Source organism: Fusarium oxysporum, chromosome 4 (assembly GCF_000149955.1).
Source record: "Fusarium oxysporum f. sp. lycopersici 4287 chromosome 4, whole genome shotgun sequence".
In the NCBI taxonomy this organism is placed as follows: Eukaryota; Fungi; Ascomycota; class Sordariomycetes; order Hypocreales; family Nectriaceae; genus Fusarium; species Fusarium oxysporum.
The window spans coordinates 4,732,384-4,755,669 of record NC_030989.1 but is presented as its reverse complement, the minus strand read 5'-3'; the positions used below and the strand labels follow the sequence as shown (position 1 = coordinate 4,755,669).

Below are 23,286 nucleotides of genomic sequence, written 5' to 3'. Positions count from 1 at the left end.
AACCCCCTACGACACTGAGCGTGCTTGAAGGGTAGAAGGGTCGAACTGAACTTGATAAGCCGCCGTGAGTTTGGTCTAGTGTTGTTGTCGTCCAAGGCAGCTGTTTGCGGGGTCTTGAAGATAATGCCTACCCTGCAACACCCTCCCCAATAGCCATTTCTTCATGATTTCATCGGCTGATTATTTCAGGAATATGGAATATGATGAAATTTCAATTAATCACATTTAATAGGTCATGGCAGTCTGCTAATGCAGTTATTTGCAATGCAGGCCTCCAAGGTGCTTATAAAACAATAGGCGATATTAAAATTACCCTGAACCGCCTTAACTCAGGAAGAGACCTGCTATCAGTAAGTAAATAGCCATATAACACAGAGAATGGATCTCCAGTGGCTGCAAGGGTCTTATAAAGTCTAGACTCTCCATACCACTTACCTAGGTATTAGTTAAGAGCTAGCTAAAATTACTAGCCGAACTCTATCATAGTGGCCACAGCCATAACAAGCCAATAAGCTTAAGTCACGGCCCCATTTCACCCTAATTCCAGCCAAATTCCGTCAAAAGCATGGCTTCGCATGATCAACCAGCAGCAGCTGGGCGTGGGGATCTTATGGGGAATAGGGTTGTCCCCGCAGCAGCCCAGGTCTGGTGCATCAACCTGTCGCCCAGTTCCTTAACCAACCTTTGTACTGCAGAGTCCTGGCCGCCGCCAAACTGCCATCTTCCCTCAAGCATTAATCGACACAATGCCGCCATCGAATATTCAGGATTGGTACCGACGTACGATGCCAAATATTGCGTGAGTTATTAACCCCCTTTCTCCCAGATTTCCGCGAGTAGAATACCTAATATGTATCTCATTATAATCCTAATTCTCTTGAAAATAGAATAATTCTGTCCTCGTAATGAAAGAGGCATATTTTATTGCAAGTAGAACGCGTTGAAGATAATGCGTAATTATCCTATTGATGAGGAAAGCGGGGTTGGGGCCGAAAGTTATCGGAGCTTTTGTGGCTCTACTATAGCACTAATAGAGTCTCGAACTGTTTATACAGCAAGCCACAGCGGGGTTTAGAGAGATCTAGAGAATATTTCTAACTACGAGTATAAAGCTTATACCATTGGTAATCTCCAGTATAAATAAGTATAAAAGGATAGAGATTGTCCTTAACTTTACATATCTCTATAACTTATTTTATATTCTATCTATTTTAACTAAACGTTTCTAAGGCGAACAAGATGATATCTGACGAGCTTAACCAAAGTCTTAACGGAAAAACGACACACGATGTCCTTAAGGCTGCATCTGTTAATACAACAGGGCTATATATTCCTGACGAGAATATTAACTCAGATAACGTCGAGGAAGTGACTAAGGTTATCATCTGCTCGGTTTTGAGCGAGGTGCCGGTTATTGGCTCGTTGCTCTCGGGCTTGCTAGATGCATTCTGGCCAGGCGGCCCAACAGATATCTGGGAGAGTATCAAGGGCAAGGTGGAAGCTCTTGTAGACGAAAAGATTCAACAACATGAGGCCACGATGATGAGACAGAAACTTCACGGTATCTACCTCGTACTCAAGAACTTGACGGATCAGCCACCACTTAGCCAGGCTAGGAATTTCCACTCGACTCTCACCTTTCTCTGCCTCGAAGCGCCATCATTCATCGAGAACGAATCCCCTTGGTACTGTCTTCCCTTCATTATTCCCTTTGGTACGCTGTATATATCTGCGCTTTGGACTCGGTGCAAATACTGCATTGACATCGATGGTACAGATTCGTCAAAGGATAAATATGAACAAAATCTTGCAAAGGCAATCGAAGATCTCCAAGCTGCAGTCGCCAAAGCAAGGACCCAATGCATTGAGAAGCGGAAGAAGGAGATTAACCATAAAGAATGGGATTATGTTAATGGGATTACATACCATGAGGTGGAAGACCAGCGTACCCATTCCAACTTTACCATTTCATCGGATAAGGTTTCATCCGATGCGAACAAAGCCAAGTTGTTCGAGCAACTCAACTACGATATTGATTCCCAATATGGAGGGGAACTTGACACAATCCTTGCACCCACTCGTCTTTGGGAGCGATACAAGCCTGGCTATGTAGCCCAGACCCAATACTATCAGCACCTGGAGTATCCTCGATGGTTATGGAATGGCATCTCGCCGACAACAACGCGCTTTGATACGAGTTGGTTCTATCGGACTAAGGGAAAGCTCGACAGGATTGTTTGTTACCACACTGAGATTGGTGGCAATAAGCAAGTGGTAGGTATGCAACTGGCCTACGGTGACTATCACCTTAATATCGGAGGAAGGCGAGGTACGTGTACTTCCATGTACATTGGTTACAATGAAGAGGTCGTCAATGTGCGCGCCACAACTTCAAAGAAGTATAATACACTGGAAACCATACAGTTCACGAAGGCGCGGCAAACCTTCGACAGTCAAGGCCGTGCAGAGTTCGATAATTACTCAAGTATCGGAAATGCTAAAGAATTAGTTATTCCTACGGGGCTGGGATTTATGGGATCACTTGCGTTTCTTGCTGCCCAGGTCAATCCTGAAGCCCTTGGCTTTATCCATAATAGTGCAACCTCAAAGCCGCATCCTACAAGCATGGTTGGGGCTTGTGGATGGTCTCACGATGACGATGATGAAGGGTTCATTGGTTTATTCCAGCCTGTCTTTGGATGTTGGGAAAAAATCGCGCTGGATGGAGAGTCTACTTGGTCGCTAAGGGACCCTCGTCTATAAGCCTGAGGTATTAAACAGGAAGAAGAGGCAGGATGCAATAAGGCTAGAAGTATAATATATTTAAGTTTTAAAACTAATTTATAAAAGACGTTACTTTAATTTTTTTTTAATTTTTTATTAAAACTTAATATTCCTTAAAGATTAATAATACAACTCCTATTATATTAGCTTTTTTAGATTAGGCTCCTAAGTAAATTTGTAAGTAAGATGGCATTCCAGGTAATGGTCTAGTCCTAAGAAATATCACTAGGACTTTATATACTTGTGGATCTTCGAAGATATATTAAAAGAGAAGAAGGTAATATTTCTTAATATTTTACTCGTTATAGTAAAGGTGGACTGTTCGATTTTATAGCGCAGAATTTAATCTTTAGCGCATATTCTAACATCGCAAGTACTAGAAGTGTTAACTAGTGGTGATAAATACAACGCTCGCAGTGCTTAATTTTTCCAGATTATAAGTGCATTTAACGGTTCTGACTCCGAAGTTAAATCTGATATTAAATGGACCGCATAGGAGGCAAGACCTTGTCCGTCCAGGCTTCTAATGGTAATAGTGTCGTTGATCTAGGAGCATCCTGGATCAATGATACAAGCCAGTCTGAGAAGATGGTGCCTACCCTGCAACACCCTCTCCAATAGCTATTTCTTCATAATTTCATCGGTCAATTATTTTTTAGGAATATGGAATATGACGAAATGTCAAAATTACATGATAATTGTTTTAATGAGTAAAGCTTGCTTGACTCTTTTTCACGAAATACAGATCAGATTAGCTGTCCTCCTTTAGTCTACTCTTGGATGTTATGTCAGGTGGACCCGTATCTTTCTCCATTCTTGTTTTCGTGGTGGCGATGAGTTGAGCAGGCATAACTATAACTCATCCTTACTAGCCTTGTCCGACCTTCCTAGATCCTGTAGTCCTCTCTTGACCATAGACGTCAAAATCTCATAAACGACCTGTGCAGCTGCAAATGTCGTCTCTTCACCCGCTCCTTGATAGACAGGCGAAACTTCCACGACATCAGCGCCGACCAAGTTCAGATCTTCGATGCCTCTGAGGATGTTTATAAATTCCCTGGTAGACCAGCCTCCAGGCTCAGGTGTCCCTGTTCCTGGTGCAAAGGCTGGGTCAAGGACGTCAATGTCTACCGAGAGGTACACCAGGTTTTCGGTGCCTAGAAGCTTCATTATGCCGCCGATTATACCTTGAGTGCCAATTTTGTCGATGTCGTCAGCTGAGAAACGAATCCAGTTCTGCGCAGTATCGTCTTCGTTGTCTTGGATGCCAGTGAGTCGTGTTCGCAAGCCCGCGTGGACGGAAGGATGGGATGACGAGTTGGAGAGTAGTCCTTCCTGATTAGCTAGCCAGAACATGGATCCATGGTTGAAAGGCGTTGTTCCCCAGTAAGATGGATATGCATGAGGGTTCCATGTGTCAAGATGGGCTACAGGTACGCATTAGCACAAGATAGGCATATTTAGGCGTGCTCACATACCATCGAAATGAAGGACTTGGATCTCGCGATCACCATAGACCTTCTTTAATGCTCGAAGAGCAGGCAAAGTCAAGCTATGATCGCCACCGAGCGTGAACAGCTTGGGTTTCGAGGAGATAGACGATACAGTCTTGCGCATTCCCAATTGCTCCAGTGCCTGCGTCATCTGCTTCTGAGCAATATCATTATCAATAGGTGTTATAGGGATATCTCCGCAATCCACGATCTTGGCCCAGTTTTGATATGGATTGATGTCTGCTCGAGGATTGTAGCCGCGGAGCGAGTGCTGGCGACCGGATGCGTGACGAATACTTCTTGGACCAAATCGTGCACCGGGTCGATACGTCACGGCGGTGTCGAATGGAGCGCCAATAATAGCGATGTCGTAGGGCTCGGTTGGCTCTGTCAGGCATTTGACATGATTCAGGTGCGCGAAAGTGCCAATGCCGCCGAATGCCCACTATCTGACTTTCAGTCAAGGTGTTCGGGGGAATGTGAAAAGAATGGCCTTACATCAAAACCCCATTTTGCCTCAAGTTCGGCCAACTCTTCGGCAGACCATTTCTTGTCGTCGTGATGGTGGTTGCAGCCGATGGTAAGCCCAGCGAGGGGGAGAACTGGAAGTAGACGGTCGAATCTCATTATCGTTTACTAATTTCGCTTACTTGGACCTCTGCTATTTTCCATCAACCAACAAGAGCCTTATTTAAGGTTATAGGCGAGCATTTTCTTTGCCCAACGTCGAAATGCACCCGACTCGATAAGCATGTGAGTTGTGACTGGGCGCCTCGTTTAGCGGAGCACAATCGTAACGACCTACTAAAAGAGGATATTCCAGGCTAGTCTCCCTCTGTCCTGCGCTAGGTAGTGCACTTAGGTACCTCCATTACAGAGACGATCTTTGGCATGACAATCACATTGCTTCCTTGTGTCACATTCCGTGCCGATTACATTTAGATTAAGCGGTCGAGGCATTTGCCAATTGAGGCATTTCACGTCTCCCGTGCAAAACAATTGCTGATAGTGACTGCTCATCTTTGGTATCGGATCTAACGCCAGTCATCATGCCATAAAAGTCTCCCAGTTATTCTGCATCATCACATCCATCCAGTACGCAGGTCGTCCTGAACTCTCATGACGATTGTCTGTCTCCACCCAAGTAGCCTCAACTATGTCTATACACCGCTGAATTGGGTTCTTTGGTAGAGAATGCAAAAGCAGCTGTAGTCGACCTCTCAGAAATCCCCGCGCCCGATGAACATCAGCCACAACTAGAGCCAACGAGTTCTCCAAGCCCGCCATGGCCTGTGGAGAAGCCGACACTTCGACTATTGGAATTGTTAGTCCACTGCAGACTGCGACGATCAAGAATGGATGGAAGTCTTTGGTCCCAGATTCAGCAGGTATGGAGCGGAGGATTTCGACGGCCTTGAGCGTGAACTGTCTTAACCTCTCCTCCGCTTCGTGGGCAGATGCTTGAGCAACATCTCCACCAGCATGTGAGTTCTGAAGGCTCACCCTTGATACAAGAGTGTCGGGAAAGACATGATACAGCTGAATAAGGCCAACAAATCGATATACTTCTGCGAGGGCTGTGAGATGCCAGGTCGGTGTTTGTGAGTCGCCCGTTTGCACTATTGCGGACTCTAATGGAACCTGCAGGTTGGTGAGAAATATCTCTAATTCAGCTGCTTCATCGACCTCGCGATGTGCCTCCAGAATACTCTCCCGTGTGAGGAATTGTTTGGACATGGCACGACGACGATTTCTTCTGACCAAACGGCCGACCCTTGCGAGAGTAGTATGGATCTCGTGCGCGACTCCAGTTACAGGATGTGGTATTTGGACCACGGGGAATATTGATCTAGGTTCTGGATCTGGATCTGCCGGTCTGATCAGAGTTAGAGTGCATTCAAAGATTGACGGTCGTGATTGCCAAGTGAACTTACAACAGTGGTAAATGCGGCGAGTCGAAAACTTCATTCTCATCCCCATCAACCACAAAAGCCAGGAACATTTCCCAGCAAGCCAAAGTATTCTCGAAAAAAGCTTGGCTTTGTCCTGTCGGCGCCATGCGACCGGAAGTCTTCAGACTCTGTACATGTTTCTTAAGACGGGGAAAATACTCAGAACCAGTGTCGTTGATGTCGAACCAGCTAGCTGTACCACCAATCATAAATAAGGCAATCAGCGCCTGTTCATGGATTGCAGAGTCATCAAGGTCATTAAGAAGACGGATGGCTTTTTGTCGAAAGTACAGTCCAGTATGTAGCAACTGAGGATAGACATTGGAGAGAAACGATGCAGCCATGCTCTGCAATGTACAGTATATGAGCTCCGAGGATGTCCATACGCGAGAGACGGTTGACCGAAATGGGTTCATCTCGCTGTCGTATAGGGCGAGTATAGCGGCTGTGTCTTTGAAGTAATACTCGACGAGAATGGTACTGTAATCGTTGAGAGGTCGGTCGACAACTGTCGAAATGTAAGGCCGCGGCGCCCCAGCGACCTGCACTGGTTGAGATGAGACGCTTTGCGGTCGGTTTGTATCGATCGGTAAAGATGTTATGGGTGATGCTGAAATTTCCCCCTCTGGGTGTATTGGCTCTTTTGGGCTCAACCCCGCCGTCTCAATTGTAGGGCCAAATTCTTCTGCCATTTGCAGCAGTTCTGGAGTCTGGATTGATGTCGCAGTAGCATTCGGTATGAGACCAAATGACATGAGTTCCGGCATCATGTCTCCAAACGCTTCGTCGATCCAGCCATCACCGCCATGGCTGGGAGAAAGGGCATAATTTCCATCCACGGCAGCAGGGTCAAATACCGAAGAGAGGTTTGAATCCAGGGGAGTAGCTTCCGGCTGGCCTGTAATGTTGGAGTGCCTGGTCGTCGATGGCTGTAGACTCTGCTTCGTATGTGTTGTTCGCTTTTGGAGTCTGTTATCGGGACGTGCTTGGTGCTTTTGTGACCATCTCAGACGGATAATCGGCCCAGAACAGTTCATATCGAGGCGAGTACATCTGCTGCAAGACGGCCAAGTCTCATCGCACTTCAACTGTCATGATGAATCTGTCAGCGCGTTTGTGTATGGTCGTCTGGTATCGTCACTGTATTTACCCGTTGGGACTTGCATGCGGCGCATCCACTGCGTGATCGGGCCCCGCTAGGCATTCTGAACTTGCTAGATAGTTAACTAGAAATGGCTGTCAATCATCAATATCGATGAGACTGCTGGGTTATAGCAAAAGAATCGTCATGAGAGTATGTAAGAGCATGGTCAGAGCTGGCTTTGTGGGGAAGCACAAGCTAAATACCAGATTCGTGGTGACAGGTCCCTGACTCAAGACATTTAGCGTGCTCAGACTTACGCTTCAGTATCCCAGTCGCCCTGACCCACGCTATTATGTAGCGAAGCCAGTAAGTAGCCAGGAGCCTATCTTTCTATCAAGACGAGATAGCGAGAAGCGGAACTGATTCTATTAAATAAACCCATCACTAAAATAGAACCCATCCAATTGATTAATAAGACCAGTAAATAACTTATCGGGGTGATACTTTCATCAGCGACACACAAATAGACAAGTTATTTATTAGCTGAGAACCGTGGTCAACAGCTTACATCGACATCAGCGGTACCAGCTCATAGCCAACGCAATAGAATTAAAGGCGATTAACTGGTTCCTCAATTTCGCAACTACATAATAGATAGGGATATTCCCTGCTTCTCCATCAATCCATGGAATTCAAATGGTCCGAACATTTTTGGGTTTAGTTCAGCCCAAAACAAGTCTAGGCTTCGCTGCACGACCTCCAAGTGCCGCATCTTGTAACGCGACCCGCTGAGAAATTCCCCAAGCTTTCTGCGATAGATGTCGTCGACAACGGAAGATCCGGCGACAGCCAGAGCCCAAACTATATGGGTTGCATAAGAGGAGTTCCCGAGCTGGACAGCTGTGTCGATCACAACCTTGGCCTTTGTCTCAATACTCTCGTGATCTAATTGTTCATAGCATTTCAGAGCGCATTCTAGAAACACTGCCAAAGCATTGCGTACGACTTCACCGGCCATTATCCGCTCTGCGCTTGCTTCTGGTGACGTCCAAGACTCGATTATATCATGCAGTGTCTCGTAGGTTGCCCAAAGTTCAAGCGACAAGGTCGGTAAGCCCAATGACTCAAACGTCAAACGTGAGAGATATAGTTTTTGTATAAGTGGTATCAACTCGAATAGAGAATGAGAATCCGCCAGCATGCACCCGAAATAAGGTGACATTGTTAATGGACGAAGATGGTCAGTAATTGATTCAGGTAATAGGTCATTGGTATCGATCGACTGAGTAGTGTTGCAGGAGGCAAGAAATATAAATCCTTCATATGTGAAGCTCAATATCATGTCGAATTCTTGTAACTCGAGCGGAGGTCGATACCCCAGACGAAGGAGGTGCAGAAAGAGATGGTGAATAGCCTTTAGATGATGGTGCAAGGCAGTCTTTGGTGTGTTCATTAGAATCTAGTATCGTGTCATTCCTTGTCACATGTCTCAAACTTTTCAAACTGACCTCGTATTGTGACAGGAAAGAGGTGACCAACAGTAGACGAAGAATGTCAGACTTATCCTTGACTTGGTCACTGGTAATGACTTGTTGAACGCCACGTATAGCAAAGATATAGTGCTTCCGTGCAGCCATCTCCACATCAGCCGCGTCTTGTAATCTGAAGGACAAATGTGCACCGCTGACGGCCAGGACCGAGTGCATAAGCACGTCATCGGTCTCGGCTGGAGGAAGAACAAAAGAGATAAATGGGTTTAGAGAGGGCCTTCCGCTGGTAGTATCACAGCTGTTGAGAGGTGTAATGTTGTAGCAGGAGTGAGGATAGGTTTGTAAGGTTACATGCTTCGCTGTAGAAGAGCCAATTGTTGTCGTTTGGAAGGGTGAGAGCTTCATTTCTGGGACGAGTCTGAAGGGCATCGGGTTGTTTATATTGAAGCCAGATACAACTTATCCCATTACGTCGACAGGCACCACACCACGGCTTGGTCTCATCGCATTTCTTCTTTCTTGAGCGACAGGTGAGGCATCCCGTTTTGGTGCGACGTTGCCAGACTCGGAATGTCGTTGGATATCGAGGAGTTTCCCGGGATGAGAATTGCCGGTCTAAGGAAGCTTGGGTCATGTCCATCATCCAATAGTAAGTATCTGGTCATTAAAGCCCTTTTCAAAATGGCAAAATATTAGAGAGGAGAGTCTGAGAACAGAAGGGAAAAGGTTGTTAGTCCGGCGATCCACGGGTGGAACATGGCACTAGAGGTTCTTATCTTATCGAGCCGCGCTGCGGGGAACACTTCTTTGTCTTCATTGGCAGTCCTTGTGCGCTAAACTAAAAAGGCTTAGACGATGGAGACCATTGAGGGCTGGTAAGTGACCAACAAGCTTCACACGATAGCGGCTCGATAACAGCATGTAACTCCGAAGTTCGTGAAAGAACCACCATGAAATCTATAAAAGATTTGGTACTTTCCATCCCAATAATGCCAATCCAAATCGCTTCCCATCCAGATCTACTTGCAAAATGGCACAAAACTTCCAAGTCGTTATTGTTGGCGCCGGACTGAGCGGTCTCCGAGCTGCAAGAGAAGTCCACAATGCTGGCCTGTCTTACATCGTCCTTGAAGCAATGGACCGCGTAGGAGGCAAGGCCTTGTCCGTTCAGGCTTCTGACGGTAATGGTGTCGTTGATCTAGGAGCATCCTGGATCAATGATACAAGCCAGTCTGAGATCTACAAGCTGGCCAAAGAGTTTGGCTTCGATCTTGTTGAGCAGCGTACAGAGGGGAATAGTCTTTACAGAGATGAAATGGGGCAGGTCCATTGCATCCCTTTCGAGATGCCAGCAAAAGTGAGTTTGTCATGTAACTTTGTGAACAAGTCTGACCATTCATAGCTTGAGCCGGAACAGCTCAAGGAAGTTGAGCAGTTCATGCAGATTCTGTCAGATTATGCTGAAAGATGTGACATCGACGATCCTTCTAACGTTCCAGACGCAAAGTACCTTGATTCCATGACAGTCGCGGAATTCATCGCGGGTTTCAAGAATCCCAGTGCTTCAGTCCTCGTCAACAGCATCACGCGCAGCTTACTCGGTGTTGAAAGCGACGAACCCAGCGCTCTGTTCTTTCTTGACATATTAAAGAGGGGTACAGGTCTGAAGAACGTCATCTCTGACTTCAAGGACGGGGCCCAGTACCTTCGTAATCGGCAGGGTAAGCTTTATCAGCCATTTGTCGCAGATTTGACTAACGATATGTATAGGCAACCAAGCATTCTGCGATCGTCTTGCTGCTGGCCTCAACGCAGGCAGTGTGAAGATCTCAAGCGCGGTTAAGGCCATCACGCAGAAGGAAGGCGAGGGCTGTTTCGTCGAGACTATCAATGGCGATGTCTACAGAGCAGACAGAGTCATCGTGTCAGTGCCGACCCCATTATACCCTCTCATCCACTTCGAGCCAAGTCTGCCACCAGCCAAGAAAAAGCTCGGCGACTCTGCCAAATCAGGATATTACACCAAAACAATCCTTGTATATGCAGAGCCATGGTGGCATTCTGCAGGTCTCTCAGGCGTGTGTAGTTCCACCGATGGGCCAGTCGTCTTCACGCATGATACTTGCATTCCGCAAGATGGTCAATATAGCATAACTTGCTTTCACGCTGGCGATCCAGGGAGGAAGTGGTCGAGACTACCAGCTGAAGAACGAAAACAGGTTGTATTGCAAGACATCTGCACTGCATTTGGCACTGTTGTGGATAATATACCGGAACCTATCAATGTCATTGAGAAAGACTGGACGAAGGATCCTTGGGCTCAAGGCGGACCTGGTCCTGTTTGGAGACCTGGGTTCTTGGCGGTTGAGTCTGGAAAAGCGATCGCTGAGCCGTTTGGGAATATTCATTTTGTTGGGACAGAAACGTCTTCGGTTTGGAGGGGATACATGGATGGAGCTGTGAGATCGGGTATCCGAGGAGGCCAGGAGGTTGTGACGTCCCTTGACAAGACATTTGGCTCAACAATATTGTCAAGGTACCTGAGTTCCAGGCTTCCGCCTTGGGATTGGAGAAAAGAGTCATACTTAGGCCATGGTTCTTTCATGAAGCACGGCATTGGCAGCCTGACCTCGTGAATGCCATTCATCGACATTATTCTGCCTAGTATAAGTCCACTAATCCTAAAATCCTTATTTCCAAAGTAACGCGAGGGGCTGATGAAACTGATAGCAATCACAACAGTTCAGTTGGTCCTTACATATAAGGCAATCAGGATGGCCTAAGGCTGCACGAAGGCGAGCGACAATTGTTTTTCTGGATTCGGCTTCCAATCACCATCAGGAATTCTGCACATTATTCGGTCCTAGGCATCACCCCGCCTCTCCTAAATCCTCTCCCAAAAGACGCTGCCATGAACACGCAAATTTCTGAGCTGAATGGTGTTACTAACTCATCTTCCGTCTGGGGTGACTTCGTAGACTTAGATGGCGAGTGTGACGTCGAAGATGCGTGCGAACCAATCAACCGATATGAGGAGGGACTCTACCTTCCCATCCGCATTGGTGAAGTTGTCGCGGGTAGATATCGAATTGAGCACAAGCTAGGTCATGGTGGATTCTCAACTGTCTGGATAGCCTACGACATGCACAAGGGAAAAGACGTCGCCCTTAAAATCATGACAGCCGACCCCGGGGGCGAGCGAGAGTTTCTTAGGCAGAATGAGATCATCAGTTGTGTGCCAGACACGTCACGTCTCTTGATATACCAGGACACGTTCTTGTTGCCCGGCGCCGCCAGAAATCCTCATCGAGTCCTTGTTTTCCCCCTCAAGGGCCCCAATCTGAGAGATTACGCCCGGGAGACGTCTACAATTGTTCGGAGATCAGCTGCAAAGCAGCTGCTCCAAGCACTTAAGACACTGCACGATAGTGGAATGGTACATCGAGGTTGGTCCTAACTCCTCAACGCTAACCTCCGCACAACTGACCACGCTTGACAGACCTCAACAGCGCCAACGTGATGTTTGGTCTTTCCTCATTTGAGACTGGTGCTGATTTAACCACCAAGTATCAGATTCTTGGTCGCCCTCAGAAAATTGAATTGCTCACGGACCAAGAGATGTGGAAGAATGGGCAATTGGTTGCACCAATGACTCCAAAGGACAGCTTTGTTGTTCAAGATACCATAACTCTCGGTGACTTTGGGCTCGCCATCCGATCTGGCACTGAAGTAGACTTCAAGCTTCAGGTACCTGTCGGATACTGCGCGCCTGAGCGTATGCACCAGATAAATCCGACTTTTGCCTCTGATATGTGGAGCTACATGTGCATCTTTGCTGAGCTTTACCTGAAGTGGCCTCTCTTCGGTTCTGGGTTCTTCGGTGGCGGATTTCGCTCTGTGGTTGGACTTCTTGTCAGAGTGCTGGGGCCTCTGCCTCTGTCGTGGAAAGGCTCACATGACGGCGGTGGAGAACCAGATGAGAGCTGGTACGATCAGAGTAAAGTTCCGGATCCGAAAATGTCTTTAGAATCAAAAGTCACTCAATCACGGGATACCATTAAGCCTGCTGAGCAACAGCTGGTGCTCTCTATACTACGACAGGATTTTTCTTATTTGCCTGAGGAACGGCTGAGTGCAGGAGAACTTCTGGAAGATGCCTCATTCAAGGCGCTTATGGACAGGTATGGAGTTTAGAAATTGCAAGCGGTAATAGTTCACATACCTTTTATTTCACATCAAAGTCTAGTCCAGGCGGGTTGCTACAGTTAAAGATCAACTCGTGGCTAGCAGGGCGTTTTGCGAGCTGCCGACAATGGTGCCGGGAGAACCCGTATAAGCTTATCTATAAATAGCGACATACAAAAATTGGGCCAAAGGTCGGAGAATTTAGAAAGTCTCGGAGCTTGGCTTTAGCCAAGAAAACCGAAGCTTTGGGACACAAAATTGGCATGCATTCAGATTGACAGAAATGACCGTGCTTGTCTGCAGGCGATAAAAGTATCGCCAGGACCCTGCTTGAACAGATGTCTCTCGTGAGGGAATATGCATGAAATTGCCATTGAGTTTTCAACCTGCTAGTAGCGACATAGCAGCGCTCGTGATACACGGCCATTTAAATGTAGCCTGCGAACTGGTTCTAACAATCTTTGTTCCACCAACTTTCTGCAAACTACCCTATGCTAAGGAATTGCATAAGAATCATTCTTGCAACCACAACTCTCTCCTGTAAAAATTCTTTCTTGGCACGCACTGTTAGTGCGGTGCTAGGAGCGGGATTTTCTGCAGGCCACGCGACCACACAAAAACTGCGGGGACGCTATCGGCTCCCTAACAGCAGTTTTCAGAGAAGGAATTTTGGAGAGTTCGCCTTCTCTGACAACACCTTTGTCGGATCTAATGGCGGCACCTCAGAACCAGAACGCCTTAGATATCGGAGGGCGATGCCCCGGGCATTCGTAGCGACATCCTTCCGATCAACGACGCCGATTGCGATGGGTTTTTCTCCTTTAAAGGCAAGCCGCACCGTCGGCCTCTGATCCCTTCCCGAGGTTTTTCCCTGCCGCCGCGACAGTCGACTACGAGCTACAACTTGGTTACTGGAGATTGTGGACTGCGTCAGCAGATGTAGTGATGCGCGAGAGAATTCTGGTCGGTGGAAAAAGTTCGACAATAGATTGCCCTCGAACCCGCTGACGGGTGACGGGCTTGAGAAATACAGCACCTTTTGTGCCATTGGTATGCTGGATGGTGAAGGAAGCGGGGTATCCTGTACCTAGCTAGCTCAGCACGTCTTTTGCTCCAGTAGGAGATTTGGCTTCGTTACAGCCACCCAGACGAAAAATACACATACATACATACATACATACATACATACATACATACATTCATTCTTGCAACCATACTTACAGTAACAATCAGGCTATGAGGTTAATTATTGCATTGACTTGACAAGCGAGCTCGATACGAGGATGGCGATTTGTAGTCCCAATCTGGTATGTTCTCCATGATCGATATCACAGTGAGAAATTCCAGTAACCTCGCAATGTTGCAATGTGTGGAGTCGATGGAACTTTATGCTCGCAGAAAAAAACCGGAACAAACGTACCGAGATATAAAATAAACGAATGGAACCATACCGTCCATGTTCTATCGATATAGGCCTGGTGTTATTATCACCGACGCATAAGCGACAAGACACCGTTGACGTTCCAAATGATGGTTTGACGACTGCGTTGAATGGTGACATTTCATCGTAGTGCACCTGAGATCTAATAGCTGCATCTATAAAATACCACTCCGCGTTACACTATTCCTCGCCTAGCCTTCGCCTACAAACTCTCCTCTTCGGTTGGACGCAAGGGACTCAAGGTCCTCAAGTTCTAGAACCTCGATTTATCCAATCCCAGAACAACATCCAACTGCCGATCACTGCTAAACAAAAATCAACCATATGAGACAGGTTTTAACTTTAGCATTGCGTGATCAAAAAGCAAAAAACCTAAACTCTTGTTACAACAGTCCACAAGTCGGCGCAGTTAATGTCCGTGAATCCGATGGCTTGAATGCCCTGTTAGTTCCATGCATAAGTGAAAACCTTCTTGTCTCCCCCTCCCATCAACACGGCTCACCCATCCTTGCAAATGCAACCCCTGAGTTGCTTCTGCCGGGTGGTATTCGATCTGAGTGGTCAGTTGGGCAGAGCTTCCTCCGCGGTTACCGGGACGTTCCATTTATCGCAATCCGTATTCCGGATCATCCCATGAGACGTGAGATGTATGTCGCTTAGGGTGTACGAGATCGATTGGTTCTGAAGCGAAGGAGTCGAGATTTGCGTACTAACTCGATGTACTGCTCTTGACCGAGGAATTTGTTTCTCTTAGTCAGGTTTAACATGTGCCGAATCCACAGCGCTGGAGGCTTAATTTTCCTTGACGGGCCTTTTATATACAGCTTCTAGAAGTGAACTAGACGACCCCATAGATTAGCAATGGAATCGTAAGCTTGGACGGAATGTCATTCCAGTGGGATAAACTTTTGCACTGACAGGTCTGCTATTCCCTGCTAGGCAGCCGCGTCGGCCCGCGGAAAAAATTTAAGGGTACGGAATCTACAGGGCTGTTAGTAATAAAGTTTAAGCAGTGTAAACTCTGATTACAGGAGGTAGCACGTTAATTCGTGCCTAATATATTTCTCTGGGAAAACTCGTCTCGGTTAAACGCGTGAAACACAACCGACACTCGTAATAAAGCATATACACAATGCATTGCAGATATTCTCAATCAACAAGTCAAGAGAGAAGAGAAAGGGGTGTTGGAATGGCCCCTGTAGCTTACATGGTACGATGAGTGGAGGATGCCGAAACGCGGCTCACCTCCCTGTTACGCGGTAGCGAAAGGGGCAAAGGATCGGCAGTTGAGGTCGAGGCCTTTGAAGAGCCCTTGATTGGTGTTCCGACCCCAGATCGACATAATCCGCCGCACGGAACGGCTGTTGATCCCGCCCCACCCAGCGAAGGATTTACCCATCTTGGCTTTGTGATCCCACCCAAAGTCCGAAAAATCATGAGATAGCGTAAGGATGTGCCCTGAAATGAAAGAAAGCCTCAACGGCTTAGAGGCAAGTAAATCTCCGGGTTCTTCAGGCACTGAAGGAACTTTGATGCAGGGGTTAAATCAAAGGATGAGATCCTGTGAGCAGGAGAGTTAATGCCAACCAACACTGTTGCGTGTTCTGGAGTTGACCTGTAAGTTTAACATGGCATGGACAAGAGGGACTCGGTGGTTTCTTATCGAGTCCTGATATGCACGGTTGAGATAAGCTGTCTCCCGAAACACATGTCTTATACGCAGGGTGGAAAAAACAAGGGAGTGCATGGTCCCAGTCGCATCATTGCGTTAATTAGATATCAGTGACATAAACAGCCAGAAGCTTTATCACCCTAATCCACCCCATTCTTCAAGCTTGTGGCTTTGCTTTCATGTGTTTGATCTGTAATTCATCAATTCCTCACAAATCGTCCAGATGCTTTTACCTCGTGAGCATGAGACGCCGTTCAATAAGGCGCCTGTTATTCGGGCGCTGTCGATGATTCTCATGATTGTTACTATGTTCTCGGTGTTTATTCGTGTTCTGACACGAATTGCTACCATGAGGAGATTGCGATGGTCGAGTCTTTTCAAGTCGGATGATATTCTCATCTTTGTGTCGATGGTGAGGAATTAAGCTTTGATCGCTGACGATCTCTGGACTGACATTCTAGATCTTTGTGATTGCACAATCGGCGGTCGTTTATTCACAGGGCGCAAACGGGATGGGAAAGCTAGATGTGTCTTCTGGCCAAATATCGCTGATTCTGAAGGTGAGTTGGACGGCACTTAACTGCGACTGGTCTGACGGCGGTATCAGGACCAACTCGTATCGGACATTCTGTTTTATCTCGCATTGGCTTTCTCGAAGATTTCAGCCACGACGACCGTTGGAAATATGTCACCACTGTCTCACAAACGAATACTGCCGATCCAAATCATCATTGTGGGCTGGGCCGTTTCTGCGATATTTGTACGAGCATTCGCATGCTCGTTACCGTCATCTTGGGACTACATCAACGGTTCATGCGTCGATCTGGTGGCATTCTGGGCATACGTCGATGCTGTCAACATTATCACCGATCTTCTCATCACAGGTGTCACCATCGAAATTCTCGTGCACCTGCAGATGCCAGTTGGCACAAAAGCAATGGTCGTTGGCGTTTTCGGCTCACGCATTCTGTAAGTCATCTACGCCACGTATCCACACAAACTAACAAGTCTCAGGATGATCCCTCCCGCCGTGTCTCACATCTACTTCTTCAAACAAGCTCTCGATTCATCCACACCGATCTTCACAATGTGGAAGCCCACCATCATCGTACAAGTGATCCAGTGCGTCGGTATCACCACCACCTGCATACCCTTCTGGTGGCGCTTCCTCAAGAGTCTCGAATCAGGCCAGATGGGTGCCGGCGATATCTTTGGCGCACTCAGCAAAAGCAACAATAGCAAAAGTGGCGGGACGACTAGAGGGACGGGGAACAAGTCTAGGTCTAACCACACGCTGACGTCTGGGTCGCAGGCTTTCGAGCTGACGAGCAGGCAGGGGGATGTGAAAAAGTTTGCGCATATTGTGACGGATCATGGGAAGGGAGGCTCGTGGGATGCGGCGCGGCAGAATAGCCAGGAGGCCCTTGTTGATCCTTCTGCTGGGGTTGTTCAGTGACCACTCGGATCTTAATTGCAGGTACGTGCGGTAGGTACCGGTTTTCTCTTTAGCAATGATAATTCATGGATCCCGGTGCCGTTGGGCGGGCCGAACCCTTGTAATAAAGTGGGATGGTTTAATGGTGTGGCGCAATGCATGTCCCTAGCGTACCTGGTGAAGATAACAAGGGTCAGAGTCAAGACCTCAGTCCACTCGTTCGTAGTTTCATCCTACGCGATATGCATGTCTCATGCAAGTTGGGAATACCTCCCCTACTCGGCTGTAGCGCCAACAGGTGGTTCTACTCGCGTTCCACCTGTACCGTTACCACGAGTGATATACCGTCAGGGATAGGATATGCAAGTTCGCCGAAACTGTTTGTCATATCTGACAGGCATTGGGGGTTGTATTTAACTTTTTGCTGCAGACGGAGTTTCTTTTTAAACTTTCCCCAACTCCCCCCATCTTGAGGGTCATTTATTTGCAGCGCAGACTGCATACTTTCTTTTTGTAATAACGAATCTGACCCATTTTGAGGGCGATCAATATGGCTACTCAGTACGAACTCAACGATATGGCTGCTGCGAAACATCCCCGATCGACGGTTGAAGATGCTTCGGTGTCCAGTGATCAGGATCACATGGACAATGCGCAATTGGCAAAGCTTGGAAAGAAATCAGTCCTCAAGGTATGCAACAACAATTGACCCTCTGAAACCCAATTGACACAATATAGAGAAACTTTGGAGGCTGGACAATTCTAGGCTTCAGCTGTGCTGTCCTCGTCACCTGGGAGGGAACCCTCATGAACTTCGCTCCCGGTCTCAGCAACGGAGGCAGCGCGGGTCTCATCTACGGTTACATCTTTGTCTGGATAGGAGTTCTCAGCTCCTTCGCCTGTCTCTGCGAACTCGTCTCGATCGCCCCGATGGCTGCTGGCCAGTACCACTGGGTCGCCATGCTTGCGCCTCCACGATACGCGAAATATCTTAGCTACATCACGGGATGGATGAACTTGGCTGGGTGGCAGGGAACGTCTGCTGCTGCGGGTTTCCTTACTGCTACTATGATTCAGGGTCTTGTTATTTTTACGACTCCGTCTTATGAGGCGCATACGTGGCATGGTAGTTTGATGATTTGGGCTTGTGTCCTGGTCGCTATCATTATTAACACTGTCGTCAGCGCTTTGCTTCCGATTTTGGAGGGAATGATTTTGATCTTGCATCTTATCGGCTTCTTTGCTATTCTCATCACTCTTCTTGTCTTTCGCGACAACGATAATGGCACTGAAGTCTTTACCGAATGGCGCAACTCGGGCAATTGGCCCACTCAAGGTCTTTCATGGTTCGTTGGACTGTTGGGCTGTGTATTCTCATTCACTGGTAAGTCTTGATCCCTACATCAATTGCTCATTCAACTAACGCGCACCAGGTGTCGACTGCTCCTTTCACGTAAGGACCACTACTCGGAATCGATGTTTATGTTACTAACCATTTCGCAGATGTGTGAGGAGGTCAGAAACCCTTCTTTGATCGTCCCCCGCTCCATCATGGGCAGTATCACCATCAACGGTCTTCTCGGCTTTGGCATGGTCATCGCCATGCTTTACTCCGCAACCGATATTGACGCTGCCATCGAGACACCAACTGGTTACCCCTTCATGGAGATCTTTTACCAAGCCACTGGATCAAAGGGCGGAACCGCCGGAATGGTGTCACTTATTATCGTCATGACCCTTTCTGCTACCGTTGGTGTCATTGCTTCGACATCACGTATGCTCTGGGCGTTTGCTCGTGATAATGCTCTGCCTTTCTCACCTATCCTCTCAAGAGTACGCTCAATTGTCCCATCTGTAGGAACCAACTAACAAATCACAGGTCGAGAGCCGCACCAACATGCCTGTTTGGTCCATCACGATCACCTGTCTCATCTCCTGCATCATCGGTCTCATCAACCTCGGTTCATCAGTCGTCTACAACGCCATCATTTCAGTCGCCATCTCCGGCCTTTACGCATCATACTTCATGCCTGCGATTCTCCTTCTCTACCGTCGCTGCGATAAGAACTATCAGATCAGGAACATCCACGGCGACGGCCAAATTCTCGAATGGGGTCCTTGGCACCTCAAGGGCATGTTTGGCATCATCAACAACACCTTTGCCTGCATGTTTATCAGCATTGTTTGGTTCTTCAGCCTGTGGCCTCCCCAAACCCCCGTCGATGCTAAGAGCATGAACTATGCCTCTCTCATGACTGGCGGCATTGGCATCCTCGCTAGTATTTACTACTTCCTTCGTGCCAACAAGGTTTACGTGGGACCTAAGAAGGAAATTTAAATAGACCCAGTGCGCATGGAGCCTAATAACACCTGCTCCGATTCTATCACTGTCTAATAGCTCTATAGCAAAAGTTTGTCTAGACTGATATTATAACATACATTATTTCCAAGGCATGATCTTCAGCTCGGGCCATAACTTTATCCAACGCTGTACTTTCTTGTGGTATGTCTCTTCTGCCATGATCATCTGATTCGGGCGCACCGTGAGTCTGAACATATCCGAGAATCCCCATGGCGCAAAGATATCCCATTCTCCATCCTCTCTCAGTCGAACGCCGATAAGCGCAGTGTTGGTCCCCCAAGTAGTCATAGATGCCTCACTAGAGCGATGTTGAGGGCACGGTTTGCCAAACTTCTTCTCGTACCAGAGATGCACGCGTGCTTGATTGCGGATCTCAACTTCAGTAGGAATATCCGCAAAGATCTTCTTGCCAGCCTGAATAACAGCATCTTCAGCCTCCCATGATAGATCCGCGTCGTCAAAGTAGATCAGGTCGTAGTCGTCAATGCCTAGTTCTGGGTCGCGGTCTGTGACGACGTTCCAGACGGTTTGCGTGAGTGCACCAGCGGCGAGGTACCAATTAGGGAGTTTCATTTCAGCGGCACGCGACAGGACAGTCATGAGTGTTTTGTTGCATTCTATTGCTTGACGAAATCGAGCGATTTGCTCATTGATTGGGAGGAGAGCGGCGTCCATTTTGTTTGTAGAGTTGAGGTTTCACGGTTTGGGAAGGATGAAAAGTTCACGCTTGATCGCGGCTCAAGGTGAGACCACTGCACGTGACATACATCATCTTGCATTGCGTTTAGGTAGCAAATCGAGATGACCATAAATGATGAGAAAAGGATCACAAGCTCTGATTATAACATCTATATCTAATGCAATTTATACTATTCTAAGCTCATGGGAGGCTGACTAGCAAGTCTCGAAGCTTGGGAAACTTGGGTGAACCCATTCCCGATACCGGATCCCATCCCTTGGCCGCCTTGAACCCTGCCGTGCCGCAACCAGGATTAGAACCTTCAGTGATCTGCCAATGTTAGATATTTTCTCATTTGTTTGGGATCTTGTCGACTTACATCAGTGAAAACTTCAGGATGCTGATACAGAATCTGGTTCAAGAAGCCAATTGGTTTCTTTCCCGCCAGCAATCGCTCATCATTGATTCTGTTAATCATAGCAGCAAACATGGGAGTAGCAGCGCTGGTTCCTCCACTGATAGTGGTCTTGCCATCCTGGACGATGGTGACATTTGCTCCCAGAAGCGCGACATCAGGAATAGCGCGTCCCGAAATGTTGTATGTTCCCTTGGGGTAGTGAGGGTTGTTAGCAGCGAGATAGCTAGCGACAGCTTTGCGCTGGTACGCTGGCTGTGCATTCATATTACTGAAACCGCCTAGAATATGTCAGTAAGAGCTAGTGATCTGAGGAGGATACTCACCTCCGGAATAAAAGTTGTGCTTGGGATCATAAACAGCAACTTCGTTGGTTCTGCTGCCCGTAAAGTTGACCTGTGTCGCTCCAACTGCTGTAACATATGGACAAGATCCAGGGAAAAGAGAGTTGAAAGCTTCCTTCTTCTTATCGTAAGGGTTCACGGTACACTGCGTAGCGCCTTGGACACCACGATCTCCAGAAGCCACAAGAACACTGACACCACTGAGAGCCAACTTCATCCACTCGTGACACTGGCGCTGGATGTAACGACGAGGTAGAGTTTGCTCATCAATCGCGAAAGAGATTGAAACGACGTTTGTAACCTGGTACTTGCCGCACATAGCAGGGCCTTGGAAGCCACCAAAGACAGGGAATGTAGGATCAAGATCAGGATCATCACCTCCATCATACTTGCAGTAGCTTGCGTCAACAGCGTCGAGAAAGTCATTTGCAATACCTCCTTTGTTGCTATAGGGGGTCTGGAACATGGTAACGGTCTGGGGGTAAACGATTGGATACGACATTTCGATGTCGAGTAACTCTTCGCCTTCAACGGGCTCACCTTCTGCCACAGCACCATTGATGCTCTTGACTTTGGGTTTTGTTCCCTTTGGGATGAAAGGAGCGTGTTTTGCCCAGAATTGGTTGAGATCAGCTGGCTGATACGGGTCACCATATCCAAATAGACCCATGGAGTTATTCTTTGCTGCCTTGGTTCCAAGAGGAACGCCGTAGAGCTCTGATGTCGCCAGTTAGTAGGAAGCGGTCACTTCTTGCATTTGACTTACTTCGGATACAAGATGGAGTCCAGCTTTCGCTACAGTTGCGCAGATCATCTGCTACTGGGAGCTTGTATGGCGGTGGCAGGGTATCGATGACGGGTTTAACTGCATGGCTGCGCTTGGTCTTGCCAGTCTTCTGAGATGGGGCCAAAGCAATGAACTCAACATCGTCTTCAATTGCAGATGGAACTGCGTGGTCGGTAGGTTCGAGGCGAAGTTCACCAGTCGCATCGTTGTGCATAATATGAACGCCAGCTCCGAGCATCTTCCCAAGCTGCTTGACTGGAGCTGAGAACTCTAGGACAGCAGCTGCCTTCTTAAGATGCACAGAGGATAAGTCGATACCTGCATCCTCAAGCCAGCGCAGAACATTTCGCTGTGAACCCTCGCTGGGTTTAAAGAAGTCTTGCTACAAGTTTGTCAAAACGGGCAACTCCGGAGCAGATTTAAGAAGAACGTACGACTTCCCTGAGCTCAAGATAGTGCCCAAACTTCTCTGAACTAGGATCCGAGATATCCATCAACAAAGCTTCAGCTTCAGCAAGCTTAGGCTGATGGAACGCGACAGCAGCGCGAACCACTTCGTCTCCAGACACGGCTTTCCATTGCGATTGAGGAAGGGCCCTGACGATCTGCGCGCTCAGAAGCGCGACAAATACCGAGTAACAGTGCATTGTGATATGAACTCGCAGCAACGCGCTGATTTCATGAAGAATGTCCAAATACAGACTTCTGTAAGTCGAGAAGTCTTGGCAGGTCAAGAATCACGAAAGTAAAGGGGAAACATTTTGTAGTTCGATGAAATCGGCTAGAACGGTCGGGCCCAGTTCCTGGTTTCAAAACCTCGTATTTGAGCCGGAACTAATTTTAGATGGTTCTCATGATCGTAAAAAGCATAGCGTTGATGATAACAGACTAGTTAACCTATAGTGTCCGCAAATGGAAAGATCAGTTAACTTTTATTTGCTAATGCTTCGTATTACTTCTTGATCTTCCACTAATGTCAATGCGTCAGTGTCGTTCAGACCGGAACCACCGCAACAAAGACCGGTCGGTCAAATACGGCTGTTCTATCAGTTCTAGGAGTCGAGTTGCATTCGGGAATAAATCCATTGAGCTTTGTTATTACCATCCAAGGGGAAATTCCTCTTAAACGCAACTTTAGATATGAGGACATGGTCTGAGTTGCT

The 23,286-nt window shown here is 47.5% G+C and overlaps 8 protein-coding genes across 8 annotated transcripts; 5 read left to right on the top strand and 3 right to left on the bottom strand.

The window, feature by feature from the left end:
* Window positions 1-1,110: 1,110 nt before the first annotated feature.
* Window positions 1,111-2,763, top strand: FOXG_04548 (uncharacterized protein; the record flags this gene model as incomplete). Its single annotated transcript, XM_018382579.1, has 1 exon — window positions 1,111-2,763. Exon 1 carries the CDS (start codon window positions 1,240-1,242, stop codon window positions 2,761-2,763), a length of 1,524 nt encoding a protein of 507 aa, XP_018239316.1. The 5' UTR covers window positions 1,111-1,239.
* A 616-nt stretch (window positions 2,764-3,379) lies between these two features.
* FOXG_04547 (uncharacterized protein) lies at window positions 3,380-7,889 on the bottom strand (the record flags this gene model as incomplete). Its single annotated transcript, XM_018382578.1, has 9 exons — window positions 3,380-3,405; window positions 3,654-4,211; window positions 4,263-4,722; window positions 4,776-4,879; window positions 5,495-6,153; window positions 6,212-6,456; window positions 6,616-7,282; window positions 7,631-7,660; window positions 7,882-7,889. The coding sequence occupies 9 exons, from the start codon at window positions 7,887-7,889 to the stop codon at window positions 3,380-3,382; spliced, it is 2,757 nt and encodes a 918-aa protein (XP_018239315.1).
* A 38-nt stretch (window positions 7,890-7,927) lies between these two features.
* Window positions 7,928-9,537, bottom strand: FOXG_18850 (uncharacterized protein). The gene is made up of 2 exons (XM_018398987.1): window positions 8,822-9,537; window positions 7,928-8,772 (listed from the first exon to the last, which is right to left on the bottom strand). The coding sequence occupies exons 1-2, from the start codon at window positions 9,230-9,232 to the stop codon at window positions 7,957-7,959; spliced, it is 1,227 nt and encodes a 408-aa protein (XP_018239314.1). The 5' UTR covers window positions 9,233-9,537; the 3' UTR covers window positions 7,928-7,956.
* Window positions 9,538-9,833: 296 nt separating this feature from the next.
* On the top strand, window positions 9,834-11,439 carry FOXG_04546 (uncharacterized protein; the record flags this gene model as incomplete). Its single annotated transcript, XM_018382577.1, has 3 exons — window positions 9,834-10,160; window positions 10,206-10,524; window positions 10,574-11,439. The coding sequence occupies 3 exons, from the start codon at window positions 9,834-9,836 to the stop codon at window positions 11,437-11,439; spliced, it is 1,512 nt and encodes a 503-aa protein (XP_018239313.1).
* A 259-nt stretch (window positions 11,440-11,698) lies between these two features.
* FOXG_04545 (CMGC protein kinase) lies at window positions 11,699-12,997 on the top strand (the record flags this gene model as incomplete). The annotated part of the gene is made up of 2 exons (XM_018382576.1): window positions 11,699-12,249; window positions 12,303-12,997. The coding sequence occupies exons 1-2, from the start codon at window positions 11,715-11,717 to the stop codon at window positions 12,995-12,997; spliced, it is 1,230 nt and encodes a 409-aa protein (XP_018239312.1). The 5' UTR covers window positions 11,699-11,714.
* Window positions 12,998-16,246: 3,249 nt separating this feature from the next.
* Window positions 16,247-17,698, top strand: FOXG_04544 (uncharacterized protein). Its single transcript, XM_018382575.1, has 4 exons — window positions 16,247-16,513; window positions 16,563-16,661; window positions 16,709-17,070; window positions 17,116-17,698. Exons 1-4 carry the CDS (start codon window positions 16,325-16,327, stop codon window positions 17,555-17,557), a joined length of 1,092 nt encoding a protein of 363 aa, XP_018239311.1. The 5' UTR covers window positions 16,247-16,324; the 3' UTR covers window positions 17,558-17,698.
* A 255-nt stretch (window positions 17,699-17,953) lies between these two features.
* FOXG_04543 (uncharacterized protein) lies at window positions 17,954-20,621 on the top strand. Its single transcript, XM_018382574.1, has 5 exons — window positions 17,954-18,227; window positions 18,275-18,920; window positions 18,970-18,989; window positions 19,040-19,369; window positions 19,416-20,621. The coding sequence occupies exons 1-5, from the start codon at window positions 18,087-18,089 to the stop codon at window positions 19,872-19,874; spliced, it is 1,596 nt and encodes a 531-aa protein (XP_018239310.1). The 5' UTR covers window positions 17,954-18,086; the 3' UTR covers window positions 19,875-20,621.
* On the bottom strand, window positions 19,977-22,770 carry FOXG_04542 (uncharacterized protein; the record flags this gene model as incomplete). The annotated part of the gene is made up of 5 exons (XM_018382573.1): window positions 19,977-20,543; window positions 20,957-21,243; window positions 21,319-22,053; window positions 22,103-22,505; window positions 22,558-22,770. 5 exons carry the CDS (start codon window positions 22,768-22,770, stop codon window positions 19,977-19,979), a joined length of 2,205 nt encoding a protein of 734 aa, XP_018239309.1.
* Between the last annotated feature and the right edge of the window lie 516 nt (window positions 22,771-23,286).

Excerpts from the sequence above, each read along its gene's own strand:
- FOXG_18850 (XM_018398987.1), bottom strand. The coding sequence starts at position 9,232 with ATGCCCTTCAGACTCGTCCCAGAAATGAAGCTCTCACCCTTCCAAACG. Across the intron at positions 8,773-8,821 it reads CTTTCCTGTCACAATACGAG|ATTCTAATGAACACACCAAA; the intron begins GTCAGTTTGAAA and ends ACACGATACTAG.
- FOXG_04544 (XM_018382575.1), top strand. The coding sequence starts at position 16,325 with ATGCTTTTACCTCGTGAGCATGAGACGCCGTTCAATAAGGCGCCTGTT. Across the intron at positions 16,514-16,562 it reads TTCTCATCTTTGTGTCGATG|ATCTTTGTGATTGCACAATC; the intron begins GTGAGGAATTAA and ends CTGACATTCTAG. Across the intron at positions 17,071-17,115 it reads GTTTTCGGCTCACGCATTCT|GATGATCCCTCCCGCCGTGT; the intron begins GTAAGTCATCTA and ends AACAAGTCTCAG.
- FOXG_04543 (XM_018382574.1), top strand. The coding sequence starts at position 18,087 with ATGGCTACTCAGTACGAACTCAACGATATGGCTGCTGCGAAACATCCC. Across the intron at positions 18,228-18,274 it reads GAAAGAAATCAGTCCTCAAG|AGAAACTTTGGAGGCTGGAC; the intron begins GTATGCAACAAC and ends GACACAATATAG. Across the intron at positions 18,921-18,969 it reads CTGTGTATTCTCATTCACTG|GTGTCGACTGCTCCTTTCAC; the intron begins GTAAGTCTTGAT and ends AACGCGCACCAG.